This window comes from Pistacia vera, unplaced genomic scaffold (genome assembly GCF_008641045.1).
Source record: "Pistacia vera cultivar Batoury unplaced genomic scaffold, PisVer_v2 Contig108, whole genome shotgun sequence".
Classification (NCBI taxonomy): Eukaryota; Viridiplantae; Streptophyta; class Magnoliopsida; order Sapindales; family Anacardiaceae; genus Pistacia; species Pistacia vera.
Genome location: NW_022195115.1, coordinates 739,074 through 755,645, shown reverse-complemented (window position 1 = coordinate 755,645; position 16,572 = coordinate 739,074). Strand labels below are relative to the sequence as shown.

At 36.0% G+C, this 16,572-nt stretch overlaps 1 protein-coding gene across 1 annotated transcript; it reads left to right on the top strand.

Annotated features, from left to right (window-relative positions):
• The first annotated feature begins 1,208 nt into the window (after positions 1–1,208).
• On the top strand, positions 1,209–1,979 carry LOC116134168 (photosystem I reaction center subunit psaK, chloroplastic-like). The gene is made up of 3 exons (XM_031419851.1): positions 1,209–1,347; positions 1,525–1,605; positions 1,685–1,979. Exons 1-3 carry the CDS (start codon positions 1,267–1,269, stop codon positions 1,910–1,912), a joined length of 390 nt encoding a protein of 129 aa, XP_031275711.1. The 5' UTR covers positions 1,209–1,266; the 3' UTR covers positions 1,913–1,979.
• The last annotated feature ends 14,593 nt before the right edge of the window (positions 1,980–16,572 follow it).

Sequence of the window (16,572 nt, the reverse complement as noted above, 5' to 3'; positions counted from 1 at the left end):
CATAGAGAGAGATAGTCCCATTATGTGTGAGTGGGAGATATTGGATAAGTTCTCGTTTGCTCTTATTTAAAATATGTTTAGATAAAGTCCACCCATGATGAAGGGACGTGAGAAGTGGCAGTTTCTCATGAACCGCTCCCATATAAAAGGAAAACTTTTCTTCTTAGAAAAGGTTACTCACTGTCACTCTCATATATTCAAAGAAAAAATACGCTCTCTCTCTCTAGAATTTGGAAAACAGAAATACACTTCGTGGTTTTCTTCCAAATTAACTTTGTTGCTTCAGAGATAAGGAAAGAGGTATTTATGCTGTGTTAATTCATTGTAGTTCATTTATATACAAATGTGATTGCAATGGTGACTATGATCTTGAGATTATGTTAGGATATATGTTATTCTATTTTATTTCCAACAAAACCAAACAATGAAATTTATCAAATACATGGATTTTAAATCCATGGAATCCATGGATTGTACAAAATCTAAAGATTTTAAAATCTCTCAATCCAAACGAGGCCTAGAAAAGAAAACAAAAATTGGGGAAATTTTTTAATGGGTTAATCTTGGTAACACGATAAAATAATCAACGCGAAGTCATTTGAATATGAGCCATTGCCAGATCTAGACGGCAACTGTGATATGATGGTGGTTTATTTGTTAACTTATGTTAAATTTATTTAAAACAAAAATAATGATATGTTTTTATTAATAAATTAAAATGAATGATTTTACTAATGAAGTACACCAATTCACTCCACACCCATTATCATCCCAATGAGTTTACCCCATATGAACCTAATTCACTCGGGAGTAGGGTGAACCCAACCCAAATGGATTTTGTTTCCATCCCTAATATGAAGAACTTAAGATCCTTTCACTTTTCCTACCAAATCATAAGATTGATTTCATAAAATCTTTTTAATTTTCTTACGAGATGTTGAGTAGTAGCATGCAAATAGAGTATTGGACCTACCAAGTTTAACAGAAAAGCCCAATAAACCCTAACAGATCCAGCCCAAACCATCAATCCACAGCAAAATATTAGAGAAACACCCAAAACATTATCCAATAAAGAAACCCAATGACATAATGCCAAGTCAGTAACAAGAATCCAAGTGTATCCAATTCTAGCATCCTGAAGCCACAAATTGCTCATGTGGACACCATGCAAATCTCCTTCCTCACCTTTTTTATATTCCCACTGAAAATAAAAAATTGTGAATCCATCACATTTCTTCTTTGATCAATTCTCCTTAGAAGCAGAAAATGGCCACTTCTGTTATGACAACTCTTCCCCATTTCAGTGGGCTAAGACCCCAAGTCTCACCCGCCCCAGTACAAAGTCTGGTCAGTGCTTCTTCTCTTTACTTGCTCAGCGCTTTTTTTTTTTTTTTTTAAGGAATCCAGAAATCCCCGGCACTTGCGTCCACCAAACCCCGCAATCTTCGAGAAGCAATAACAATGAAGCTAGTTGATGCGATTTTTTTTATCATTCGAGAGGCTCAATTAATTGTGATTGTGTAGGTGGCAGTTCAACCAATGAGGCAGAAGGGCAAGGGAGCTTTGGGGGCTCGCTGTGGCTTCATTGGCTCACCCACAAACTTGGTAACAATATTTGGTAATATGAAGTTGTTTGAGTAATTTAAAGTTTAGAAAGTGATCGATTGTTTGGTTTTGTGAATAGATTATGGTGACATCTACAAGCCTAATGCTATTTGCGGGAAGATTTGGGTTGGCACCATCGGCAAACAGGAAGTCGACAGCAGGATTGAAGCTTGAAGTGAGGGATTCAGGGCTGCAAACTGGAGACCCGGCCGGGTTCACACTGGCTGACACCTTGGCTTGTGGTTCTGTTGGTCACATCATTGGGGTTGGGGTTGTTCTTGGCCTCAAGAACATTGGTGCTCTGTAAAAATCTTTCTTACGTGTTTGAACCTAATTAATTAGTACACTTCTGTCTGCCATTTTTATTTGCTGAATTGCTCCATGCCTCCATTTGCTTTTTTTTTCTTTTTTCTTTTTTTTAATGATTAAGATTGGACTGGGAAACCGAGTAAAATGAGGAAAAAATTACCATTAATTTAAAGATTAATGTCTCGAGGTATTACGAAATAACAAAAATTTTACTCAAGATATTTTACTAATTGAGTAAAAATGAAACAAATTGTAGTTGTTTTATCATATATAAATTTATTGTTTTTCTTTGTCAGAGGGTGATGGTGACAAAACAAAAATTTTAATGTTAGGAAAGGATGAAACAAAAAATATATATATTTTTTTGATATCTATGAATATATATTTAAGATAAATATTAATATGAATTAAAATTTTCTTGTAACAGAAGATTGTGAAATTTGCATTCAACGAATGAGTTTTTTTTTTTTTTAATTTTTGAATTATTATTTGATTTTAAATGGTTTTTTTTATTTTTATGACTCATTTAAAATCACTTAATATAATTTTTTCTTTAAAATAAATTGATTTTCTTTGTTTAAAGAGTTACCACTGTAGTTCGAGTAAGCTTGTGACCACTTCCATCACTATTACTCGTGTTATTTTAGTAACAGTGTCACAGCAAGTGCACTAGAGTCAATCCATTTGTTGTTTTTGACTCTTTTGTATAATGTTTGTTAATTATTAAGATAATTTTATATCGTATAATTCATATTTAATTATATATTATAATATATGTCCTTAGGATGATAGAACTATGACGAGAGTCAAGTGTCCAAATCTTAATAGTGAGAAATCTATGAGCACTTATGGTGACCATTCTAGAAACATTCGTACCTAAGTATTATTCTATAAAAGATGCTATATACGGTAAGACTATCATAGCTTTTTATCAATTGCACCAAACAAGAGTGAGTTAAATCGGCGCTAAACACAAACTACACAGATAAACAACACTTGATCTGCAACAGCTGAAACTCACAAACAATAAGCACCTAACTACTTCAACAACATAATAAAATCACTCTAACAATACTTCAACCACACAACAATCACAAATCCAACAATACAAATAAGCAAACACAAACAGCCAAACCTCTAGGCTTAAAAGGCAAGTCCCCGCCAAGAGTTCCAAACTTAAAAGGCAACACCACCAGTTTGGATTTCTACAACCAATCTAGGCTAAAACTTGGGTAAAGGATAGGTAAAAGCTCTCTTAAAGACTTGGTTTCATTCATACAAATAAACCATTACAATGGAAAATTCGGCCTTATATATGGCCTTACAAAGGTGCACAACAAAAGAGATACATGAAAGTGTACAGTGGCTTCCAAAAGAAATTACAGTCAATACACATTACCAGGTCACATGGGTTATAATAAAAGGCTATCCTAGATTCATTACACCAAACAAAAGGAGAATTTATAATTCATTAACTTTCCCAAAGTGTAAGGGGACGAGGAGCCGCCAACATAAACAACTTTGTGTTTGCCGAATTTGAAAGTCTAAGCCACCTATGTCATAACGTCATAACGTTGTCTCTTTGAACCGCAAGGGGTTCGCCAACAGTCAAGAAGGTTTGCTCCCTTCATTGACTTCCTCCATTCGACTTGGGATCACCTACCTATTTTGTTACTTATTTGAAACATTAGGTTTGTATGGTATTTAATAGGCTCTGAGAATTAGTTGAGGTGTTACAGCTAGCCTGAATACCCCGTCCAAAAAAAAAAAAAAAAAAAAAAAAACTTTGTCTCCTTGAATTAATTGTTCCCGTGTGCTAATAAGTGACTAACATTTGAATTCTTTTTCCCTTCTTGAACGTGTGATCACATTATGCCCAAATAATGGATTAGGGCTCAAGAATTCAACTAATAAGTGATTTGGACGGATTGGACTTGCATTGAGTCAAGAGGACTCACTTTGCTCTATCTTCATGACTTAGGGCGAATTGTTGGAGAGCTTGAAATTGTTTTGCATTTTGGCTTCAAGATGGGTCGAATTGCTTCCAAACCTTGGAGTAGTTTCTCTTTTGCAATTTTCTAAGTCCACGTGAAGATTAATTGGCAAATTCGCATCAGCATTGAATGCCCCTACTGAAAGGTAGTGACAAATCTCACATGTCAAGGTTGTTTGGTGATAACCTGGTGCAACGCGTGGATGCTTGTTGATTAGCAAGTTTACTATAGATGGTAACCCTAGTGTCTATGGAACAAATCTTCTTACAGATGGTGCATGTGATCCTTAGAATTGAGATCACTAGAACATCGTGTGTGCCTATTTGTGTAGTTTGACACTAGCCTAATGTAGTCCTTTTTAAGGTTATCAATATAATCGTGTTTGGCTACATTATGAAGTACACTATGGCTATGGTAGATCGATAAATGATTCATCATTCCTAGCTACAGGAGTTATTATCTCACTGAGCAGTTTGGCTAATTGGCAATGACTACAAATCTATGACTACAGTGGAATTGAGTTGTTACTCAAATCCAATTTTAGTTCGACTGTTTGTTTGATAACCAAACACCAAAATATCAAGGATGTAATATGAGGATGACACTATTTCTATACTTTAGCCTTGATGAGATTACGGATGATGATAGGATTAGATTGCACGGTAACCATACTATTGACAAGTATCAGTTCTTTGTTGATCTTTATATGTCGGGTGGCCATGATGTCTTGCTAGAGGTCAATCTTGGTTCGTGTGTAGTGAGACGATTGATTGGTGGTCAATCACGATACTACTCACTACCAACATGATAGAGAGCCTATGGGTCACACACATAAGACTAGTTGAACTCCGGAACATATATTTGATCAAGGAAGTAGTTTTTGGTAATGTTCTAAACATCGAACCAGATTGGCCGGTGACCAGTGCCCTTTTCGGTTTGGTTTACTATTTTCAATTGTTCACCAAATCCCTAATTTGAATGTCAGTGTACGAGGGGCTATCAAGTGTCGGAGTTAGTGGGGTTTTGTAGAGTGGAGGCCGGTGGTTCAACGGGTGGTGTCGGATTGAATTTTAGACCCTGAAATTAGCCGGAATTTGGCCAAAAAAATTAACCCAATACTCAAGTCACGACCGACGAACGAGGGGCTATCAAGTGCTTGGAGTAAAGGGGTTTTGTAGAGTGGAGGTTGATGGTTTAGGTGGTGATGTCGGATTGAATTTTGGCAATCAGAATCAACCAGAATGTGGCCAGAGAAACCAAAACCCTAATTGTCACAGGGGTCTGTTTATAAGATTTCAAACTTGTAGGGATTGATTTGTACTTTTTAAGGGTGTTTTTTCAAGGTTTCAAACTTTTGGGTCACGGGTTAGACCGTTGGTTTAATTGGTTAGACTGGTCAACCCTATACTTGGCCCCTTGGCCAGGTGGCACTCCGGATTGGGTTCAAAAGGGTATTTTGTTATTTTTGCAAGAAAAATGGTATTTTGGTCTTTTCATAGGGAAATAGTACTTTGGTAATTTTGCTAGTTGTCGCCAATGTCTATTTCTTCATGAAATCTAGATAAGCAAAATTACAATAACTATATTAAATAAATAAAACCAATTAATTCTATTCTAAAATGGATTAGGGTCACACTTGATTTTTGGTTTGTGCGCCACTTGGANATCAAATATAATTTAACTTGTATTTAATTAGATTAAAGTTGAATTTTTGTTAGTTTTGAATATTGAGGGTAAAGTTAGAAATTATTTATCAAATCCATAGATTGTATTTATTTAACCAAACATGAGTGTATGAAAATTTGAATTAATAATCCATAGATTTTATATTTAAACCTATTGGATAAGTTCCCGTTTGCTCTTATTTAAAATATGTTTAGATAAAGTCCACCCATGATGAAGGGACGTGAGAAGTGGAAACTGCCAAAGGCAGTTTCTCACGAACCGCTCCCATATAAAAGGAAAACTTTTCTTCTTAGAAAATGTTACTCACTGTCACTCTCATATATTCAAAGAAAAAGTACGCTCTCTCTCTCTAGAATTTGGAAAACAGAAATACACTTCATGGTTTTCTTCCAGATTAACTTTGTTGCTTCAGAGATAAGGAAAAGAGGTATTTATGCTGTGTTAATTCATTGTAGTTCAATTATATACAAATGTGATTGCAATGGTGACTATGATCTTGGGATTATGTTAGGATATATGTTATTCTATTTTATTTCCAACAATGGTATCAGAGCCGTGGTTCATATTGTTTTAAATTCATACTGTTATGTTGAAGCATGTTATTGGTTTATCAAATGCAGTTCTGATTTTTTCAAATTTTGTACGTAAAAAGTTGTCTTTTTGGTAATGATAATTAGACCATTAAATTCCTTATGAAATTATGAAGAAAATGGTTTTTGAATCATAAAAAAATGGAGTTAAAATGACTTAGATATGCCTCTTTGAAGTTTCGGGTTTCGTATGGGTTGTTTTCCGGGTCGGCTACCAGACCCGAACAGAGGTTGAAGACGACAAGAACCGACATGTCGTTTTCGATCAAACCTTATGAATGACATGTCGTTTTTTTCTGTTTTACTTCCTTTTGAAAAAAAATTCAATAAACGTGGTTGGTGAGACTTGAACCCAAGTCTCCATGGTTGAAGCCCAATTCCCTAACCACTAGGCTAATTTTGCTTTTGTGTTAACTATATTCACAAGCCCAATATAGTCCTATCCGGCCCAACCCATAACCAAAATAAAAATGGGTTAAGTTGACCCATGGACCCGACCCATATGACCAAATGGGTTAGTCAAACCCGGTAATTAGTCAAACCCGACCCATAAGATCAAACGGGTTAGTCAAACCTAGTCAACGCCTGACCCATAAGACCAAACAGATCAGTCAAACCCGGTCAACACCCGACCCGTAAGGTCAACAAGTCAATGGGACAAACTCGGGTCGGGATTGACCCGGTTGACTGTGAAAACGGGTCGACCCGACCCGAATTCATGTGGGGCGCGTGTCACGCGCGTGGAATACTCCACTGGCGTGTGGAAGCTCCTACCAGCGCGTGGCCGCTTCTCGGCGGCGCGTGGAAGCTCCTGCCGACGCGTGGGGGTGCGTGAAGTATTCTAAATTTTTTTCTTTTGCTTTAAAGAATAAAAATGCATACTTGGTATATTGTTATGAGTCTAATTTTGTTATTGAACCATAAACACGTATATTATTTATCAAATATGGTCAACCTTTATTTGATAAATAAATAGTTTTTTTTTGTATTTGTTACAGAAAAATGTTACGTTATAGACGTGCAATGGTTGCTAGAACACCCGCTCAAAGGGAAAGGGTTATGAACATGATTAGAACTCTACAAACTCACACATTGATTTTAAGAGACACAGAGGATGAGTTGGTGCAANCCCCCTTAGATGCGCCTTGTTTAATAAAATTTTGATACTTGGATGTCCCTCATATATTAAACAATACACTTTCGCCCCAAAGATAAATTCCAGAGTCTTAAAAATAGAAAATCTAAAACCAAATCCTAATGAACATAGAATTCTAATAAACAATAAAATATGAATTAGTCTAATCATAATTGTACAGTGACACAATGTCATAAAATCTAACAAATTAAATGGAACTATGAGAACAATGTTGCTTTATTCAAAGAAGAGAAAATGTTTTCTCAGAAAAATTGGGATCCAAGAAGTCAACTGGGGAAAACGTGCAGAGAATTCAAGTGAAATTGGTACATTTTATACAAATCAATAAATCAAGAGTGTCAAGAATACTCTTTTGCATTCCCTTACTCACATTTGACATGTGTACAAAAGATAAAAAGGTAAGTAATAAATTACTACTTCCTTTTTATTTTGTCTTTTTTATACATGTATTACATGATTAGTGAGAGAGAGAGAGAGAAAGAGGATGAGAAGACAGTGAAAAAGAGTGTTCTTGACACCTCTTATAAATCAATATTTTTGCAAGTAAACTATGTTTGGTTGATGGTTTGTTCTTTAATGTCGGATTTCCAAAATAAAAGCTGATGATTATGTAATATTATTAAAATTATTTATTTATTTTGTCTAAATTGAAAATTATTTTTCATGAATTCCAATGAGATAACTAATGAAATCTCTTAATTTTTTCTTGTTATAGATGTTGATACGAAAATTGCATCAACCTGAAAGAACTGATTAACTTAGATGGAATCAGAACTAATGTGTGTGTGATTTAAGATAAACTAGCAATTGAATGTAAAAGATGGAATAATGTAAAGAATACAAGAGGATTTTTAAAGTGGTTCGGCAAGTCAAAACTTGAGTCTACATCCACTGTTATATTATTGCTTTTGAGGGCTTACAATAACAATATCATATACCTAAATAAATTTGCTAACCCTCTCTCATCGTTCGAGGGAGTTTTTATACAAGTTGTAATTAATGGAAAGAGAGATCAGTGTGGGATTGCAATCAGAGTTGATTTGCAATCCCATGATCTTCGTGATCTAGTGTTGAGATTGCATTGTCAGTGATGTTGATCTTATCCCTTCCGAAATATCCAAGATTGAAGTTTATCTTTGATTTTGTTGAACAACTATTTGGATTGGTAGTTGTGACGAGCTTACTTTGAATCGAACTGATTCTAGGTCGAGCTAATTCTGGGTCAAACTATTTCTTTGCGAGCTTCCGAGATCTGCGAGCTCTTATGGCAAAATCACACACAACATCTGCCCACCAGTGTTCAGAGGTTGTATCGAGCTTCAAAGACTGAAGTGCTTGATTTGCCTCTTAGATCGAAACTCCTTCGTTCTAGTGTAACTCGCACACAAGTCGTTGAGATTATCCGAGCTTCAGCACTTGACCTTAGCTTCACCAACGTACCTGAACTTAGCCTGTTGTTACAATGCTGCCGAATTTGAAATTTGAGGTGAGGGGCACAAAGGTAATTTCAAAACGGACACATCACATTAAATGCGATCGACTTTGGTAGTTACTTTTTACTGCGCGTGGACTATTACATTTGGCCACGTGCAAAAACGAAAAGACATGCATTACTACTCTCGAAGATGAAGCGATGTGTACAGGTGGTTATCATTGCTCGATCAGACGATTGATCGCCCTTCCTAGATCGTTGCCACCTGTACCCATTGATGGTTAGGATTGCTCAACAAATGGAGGGTTGAGATTCGTTGCAAATCAATGGCCTAGATCAACTCCCGCCATTTTGGTTTCCCACTCGCCACTATAAAATGGGTTGTTTGCCTTGAATCTTCCATTCTTACAATCTTGAATGTTTCTTTGCTTATTCTTCTTCTTCTCTGTGAGTATCACTTCCTGTTTTCACGACAACTTTCCGACGAAACTTTCCATCTCCACATTTAGCAAATTCTCTTTATACCCATTCTCTCTGTTTTCTTGATGTTTTTATTGTCGAGGTAGCCATTATTACAGCTAGATTAGTTCTTTTGGGTTTAAAAAACCCTCTAACCTTGGGTTTTAGAGTGTCTTGATGAGCGGCCACTAGAATTCTCCACCGGTTATTGAGAATCTTGATAGCTCGCTCGCGTTTCTTTTTGTGCGAGCTTTCTGGATGCCTGAACTGGAGGCAAGTGTGGATAGGTCGCTTGTTCTCTGACATTTGACACTTATTTTCTTGTTTCAGCGATCGAGCTTAATTAAAAAATGTCTTCCCGTGATGTTAGCATTGAGAGGCTATTCGTAGAGGGCTCCCCATCAACTTGGGCTGACAGTGGGGAGACAGCTTATGATGAGCTTGATGTCTCAATCCTTATTGTTACTTTTAGTTGTATATCTATGCTTCTCCTTTTAATTTTCTTTCAAGGCTATTTCATATAAATTAGTTAATTGTGCTAATCTATTGAGGTTACGTATTTATATGAGAAGAAAGCCTAAACATTTTTTGTTTGGTACCACTTTCCAGGAGCAAATTTCATGGCTCCTTTTTTAAATTGAACTTCATTCCTTCAGGAGTTTAAGGAAATTTATGACATGATAATGCATTTTGCTACATTGATATTAATCTGCAGTTTTTTGGAACTTTTTCTTGTGATCTGAATTACTCCTGCAATTAATGAATGGCAGCTAATCAAAGTAAATGGATGATGGGTATGGTAGATAGCATGCATGCATGTATGTTCGTGACAGATATGAAAACAAGAAAGCATGAATATATTGAGTGAACTATTTTTGTTTATGTTTCTGATTATAGGTTTTATTTTTCAAAAATGTTATATCCACCGAAGAATTGCACCGAAAAATTGCACCAAAACACGTAGAGGCCGCCACGCTAGACGATAGAATACTGACATAAATGGATGACCGTCCAATGTTTTCGGACGACCGTCCATACATCCCGGACGGTCGTTCATACCATTATGAACTACTGTCCATAAAAAGTTGTTTAGTTTTAAAAAACAAAAAACAATGGACGCCCATCCAAATTTTAGGGACGGGCGTCCATATTATATGGACACCCGTCCATAAAGATGGACGCCAGTCCATCATCTGTGGACGGTCGTCCATCCTATAGGGACGACCGTCCCTTAATGATGGATGCTCGTCCATAAAGATGGACGCCAGTCCATCATCTATGGATGGTCGTCCATCCGCCCGTCCCTAAAATTGGGGAATTTTTTTTATAAAAATAGTTTTAAAATATAACAGGACAGCAGTCCATCTGTTGTGGACGGTCGTCCATCTTGTAAGGATGGACGTCCATACTAGATGGACTGCCGTCCCCAGTTTGTGAAATTTTAATTATTTAAATTTTTTTTTAAAATATAATGTAAATATGGATGGCAGTCCATGTAGTATGGACGGCCGTCAAAACTACATGTCCATCTAGTATGGATACTAGATGGACTGGCTTCCATATTTGTTGAAAAAAAAAAAATTTGTTAATTAATATTAATGAATGGCTTGTCTAATATGCTTCATTTTTAAGCGCCAGAATTTTTTTCTTCTCTTCTCCTTCGTCTCCGTCATTTGTTTTTCTTCTGTTCTTCATCTGCGCCATTTATTTTTCTTTGTTTCTCCTTCGTTGCGTGTTGTCATTCCTTGCTTCGACGCCGGTTGCTTCCTCATCAGCCAAACACCAACAGTAATACCTTGTTTTACAGAGATAACCGAGAAACAAAAATAACAAAATATCAAACCTGTTAAAGCTCGGATTTTTTGTTAATGTAAAGAATTTTTGACTTATTTTATATATCCATTTAGTTTCCATTCTATTTTGAATTGAATATATGTTTGATAGATAACATTCATATTCGTTTTATAGACAGTTGTGAACTAGATTCGTGAACGCGAAAACTGATATTAGTTGTGCATGAAATAACTGAATATGGAAGAGTCCAGTTTGCCTCGTTTCAATAATATTGAGGTAAATTGTGTTTGAAACTTTTTTAAATATGTTGTATTGTATTGTTTATTATGATGTGTTCACATTCTAATTTTCTTTATTATAAAACCATTGAATCAGGAAAATGAATGTGATGAATTAGAAGATACGGGATGTGCAGAGGAAGAAGTGGAGCCTCATATTGGAATGGTGTTTGATTCAGTTGATAGTTTGGTGAAGTATTACAGAAGGTATGGAAATAAAATGGGTTTTGAAGCAATGATACGTACGTCAAAGAAAGGAGATGATGGGGAGATGAGATACGTGACAGTGGCGTGTTCTTGTTCTGGGAAGGAGAGAAGTAAATGCAGAAATACCTTGAACAAACAACCTATTGCAAAAACAGATTGTAAGAGTCGGATTAGTGCAGCTTTGAATGATGAATACAAATGGGAAATTAAATCAGTTATGCTTGAACATAACCATGATCTTACAAGTCCGACGAAAAGGAGATATTTCAAGGTAAACCGAAAAATACAGCCTTTTGTGAAAAGAAGGCTTGAAGTTAATGATCAGGCTGGGATTAGATCGTGTAAAAAATTTCAGTCATGTTCAGTTGAGGCAGGAGGTGTAGAGAATTTGACATTTCTATAAAAAGATTGTAGGAATTACATTGAAAAATTTAGAAGGCTACGACTTGGAGTTGGAGATGCTTCGGCAGTGCTAGAGTATTTTATGAAAATGCAAAAGGAGAATTCAAATTTCTAGTACATGATTGATGTAGATGAAGAGAGTTGGTTGAAGAATGTGATATGGGTTGATGCTAGATGTAGGGCCGCATATAAAGATTTCAGTGATGTTGTGACCTTTGACACAACGTATCTAACGAACAAGTATGATATGTCATTTGCGACTTTTGTGGGGGTTAATCATCATGGACATTCGACATTGTTAGGTTGTGGGTTAATTTCACATGAGGACACAGAGACATTTATATGGCTATTTCGTTCTTGGCTTGAATGCATGGATGTTGCTCCTAATGGAATTATCACTGATCAAGATAAGGCCATGCAAAATGCAATTGAGATTGTTTTCCCCGGTACAAGACATAGGTGGTGTTTGTGGCATATAATGAAGAAACTGCCTGAGAAGTTAAGAGGGTATAACAAATATGAAACTATAAAGTTTACGTTACAAAATATTGTGTATGATTCGTTGACACGTGAAGAGTTTGAAGAACGGTGGAACAAATTCATTGATGTGTATAACCTTCATGAGAATGAATGGTTATCTGGATTGTATAAAGAAAGAGTACGTTGGGTACCTTGTAACGCCCCACTTGAGGTACGTAGTTAACGTTTCTTCTTTTGCTCTTATTTGAGTTGGTTTATTAGTATTATTGTTTGGTTGACCTTTGATTGAGTGGTGTGTTGAATACTTGCCCTGAAATTGGTTGAAATAGAAGAAGTTCAGTTTTCCATTCTTCCCGGGGCAAGAAGAATCTTCGCCGCGCGAAGAGGTGTTGAAGCCACGGGAACGCTGGACAGTTTCGCCACGGCGACAGAAGCTTCCTCGCCGTGGCGACGTTCCAACCAAATGTTTGTTAAGTTTTTGATATTTTCTTCCCTAAGGGAAATTTGACTAATCTACCCCTAATTAGCAAGAAAAGTGGGGAGTAAATTGTAAGGAATTTTCATGGAGAATATGTTGTTATGGGGGTGTTTTGTAATGAATCAGAGGATATAGATAAATTCCCAAGAAGAGTAAGGGCAAAATGGGAATCTTATTTATAAATTTCATTAAAAGGAATTAAGTCATTGCAAACCCTTCATTCTTGTTCTTCATCGCACTCTCCTCTCTTGCTTCCTCTCAATTTCTCTTTCTTTTGATCAAGGAGTTTGGAAGGCTTTTGGGTATTTGGGGTAGAAAATCAATCTAAGGCACCTAAGGTAAGGATTCTTGCTTTGGTTGTGAAGCTTTGTGAGTTTTTGAATATATTTGATTATTGAGGGTTTTTGTTCATTTGTTTAAGAGTAGAGAAAAAGTCAAGCAAACCAATGAAAGGAAGAGCTAGTGAAATCTCTCCATAACAAGGTAAGTAAATCCACCCCAGTTGAGATTTGGAATTTTCTTGATTAGGGTTTTGATAGCATTATGTATGTTGTATACATGTTATATGCCATGTTATTGAGTCTTAAATGGAGATTTCTAGTGCTTTGTGATTGTTTATACATTTCAAATAAAGAAGTGAGATGTGGGTTGGAAAGGTAGTTTGAGATGGAATTGAAGGATATTGAGGAATCTTTTTTGGAAGTGTCTTTCTTTGGCAAGATTTAGGCTATGTGAGGGGTTCTCCCCATTTGGATGGTTGTAGAGAAAGACTTAGAATATTGTTATAGTAGAGTTTTATTATGCACTTAAGTTGTTTGATGAAATGCCTATAGAGGTTTGAGTATGAGTAGTGAACCTTAATTCTTCCACATTGCATGTTGGCATTTCATAAGTGCATTAGTGGAGATGAACCATCCATAGGCTAATTGTGCATTGAGAAGTGACCTAAGAAAGAGTAGGAAACTTTGTGTATGCACTTACTCTTTGAGATAGACCTTGTGGATGCAACTACTCTAGAGGTAGAGGAATGAGAAGTGCTAAGTAGAGTGAATGAAAGAGTAGTAGAAATGGGTTGTGCTTTGTGATCATCACCCGACAGTTATGAAATCGGGTTGATGCTTGTGATCATCCTCGACTAGCCATTAGAAATGGGTTGATGCTTTGTGATCATCACCCGATAGGTAGTAGAAACGGTGGATGCTTTGTGATCATCACCCGGTTAGTTATTAGAAAGGGTTGATGCTTTGTGATTATCACCCGACATTTATTAGAATGTGGTTGATGCTTTGTGATCATCACCCGCAGTGATTAGGAACGGGTTAGTGCTTTGTGATCGTCACCTGAAAGTCATAAGGAACGAGTAGGTGCTTTATGGTCTCCACCCATAGTTACGAAAACGCGGTAGGTGCTTCGTGATCCCCACTCGATAGTCACTAAGAACGGGTTGGTGCTATGTGAACTCCACCCGACAGTCATGAAGAGTGAGAATGGTGCTGTGTGAACGCCATCCTGCCGTGCCTCCAGTAAGATGAGGCCATGACGTTTAGTAGGAAACAAGAAAATGTGAGGAAAGAATTAAGAGAAATACATACGGGATAAACAGATAGAGGGTTTTACTTACTGATTATTATTTTGTGCTCACCCCTTTTTTCCTTTGTGGATGCAGGATCTAGGTGATGATGCATCGGAGGGCGTCGGCAAGCGAGGAGCAATAGCTACACTGTTTTCCCCTGTGTTGTCTTTTAAATGGCTTTTTGTAAATGATGCTCTTTGTGTATAAGACGTATTACTTATAATAAAAAAAAAAAGTTTTGGGCCCATTTTCTATTGTTATTTGCATGCATTGTACTAGTTACAGCAGTTGTTACATGCCTCATTTCTTAAAGATACTTCTAGTAGGTATGTCTACTACCCAACATAGTGAAAGTATGCATGCATTTTTCGATGATATGTAAATTCCAAAACAACATTGAAACATTTGTGGAACAATATGATAATGCATTACGAGATAAAGTGGAAAAGGAAAGGGAGGCTGATTTTAATCTTTCAAGTCTTGTATATCGTGCATAACTAATTACCCCATTGAGAAACAATTTCAAAATGCACACACACTGCAAAATTTAAGAGTTTCAAGAAGAGATTGCAGGGAAGATTTATTGTGAATTATCATTTCTGAAAAAGTCCGTTCTTGAGAGTATCAAGTTTTAGAAGATGTTGGTTTGGAGATAGTATCGGCGTGTTCCCTTTCTGGTATACTTTGAAGAAATTTCATGTGATATTCGCTGCAATTGTCATTTGTTTGAGTTCAAAGGGATTTTATGCAAACATGCCATTATTGTGTTGATTCATATTGTGTTGATTCATAAAAGGGTTTCACACATTCTAGAAAGTACATTCTACGGCGTTGAAGGAAAAACATAACAATGTCATACAAAAATCAAGGTAAGTTATAATAAGTGGAGCACAAACGTTGAAGGACAGCATTTGAGAAGTTGTCTAATCTAATGTTGACAGTAGCTGATATAGCTCAAACAATGATGAAGACTATAACATGTTGATGGAATTGATGACTGGAGTGAAAAATAATTGGAGCATAAGGAAAGTGGGAGGGTTTAGTAGTAAAGAGGGGGACAATCCTCCAAAAGGGGAATAGTCTAATTAATAGTCCACAGTAGCTCGCAGCAAAGGTCATTCTCCATGCAAAAAAAGCAATCGAAGTTGACGAATTGTACGTAGGGCTAAAAATAAAATTGCGAAAACAAAGACTTGGTATGAGTTATATATCCATTCTAACATGATATTTGTTTTTTAAACTATTACTTTTTGAAGTTTATAATAAATTTACTTGATTATTAATGTTTTATGCTACTTTATAGGGAAAGAATCATCAGCAGAGCGAGACAACATTACTGAAAGTGTACCGAGAACCAAGTGTTGTCAAATGATATTGTTGCTACTCAGGTATGCGTTATTTATGTTGTATAATGTAAAAACCTTAAGTTTTCTATAACATGTGCTAAATTGTGGTTATTAACATTGATAGTTGTCCACTGGTCCGATTCAGAATCTCACAGCAAATAGTTTTATTTACTGGACAGGAGGTTGTAAATGATGAACATGTTTCGTTGGGAGAGATTTGATATTGTTAACCGGTTGGAGCATTGTTGCATTTGTATTCGGTAGAAATTATTCGCATTGTGTTAATTTCTGACGAATGCAGTTGAGCTTATTTTGAATCATTGTTTTTTTTTATTATTTTGTTGCTAGTTGGGTAAGAGTACACTGTTGGTTGTAGGGTGTTGAATTCATAATAATAACGTAAATGTATATATTATCCTTATTCTGGATATTTTCAGTATATATTATCGTCACATTTCATGTTAAATTATTCTACATTTCAGGGTTTAGGATTTAGGGTGTTGATATGTCTTTTGGTATGTTTGTTTGTTTTTTTTTTCTATTGTGTGCTGGTTGGGTAAGAGTAACTGTTGGTTGTAGGGTGTTGAATTCATAATAATAATTTATATGTATATATTATCCTTATTCTGGATGTTTTCAGTATATTTATCGTCACATTTCATTTCAGATTATTCTACATTTTAGGTTTAGGATTTAAGGTGTTGATATGTCTTTTGGTATGTTTGTTTTGTTTTTTTATTTCTGTTGCTGTTGGGTAAGAGTACACTGTTGGTGTAGGGTGTT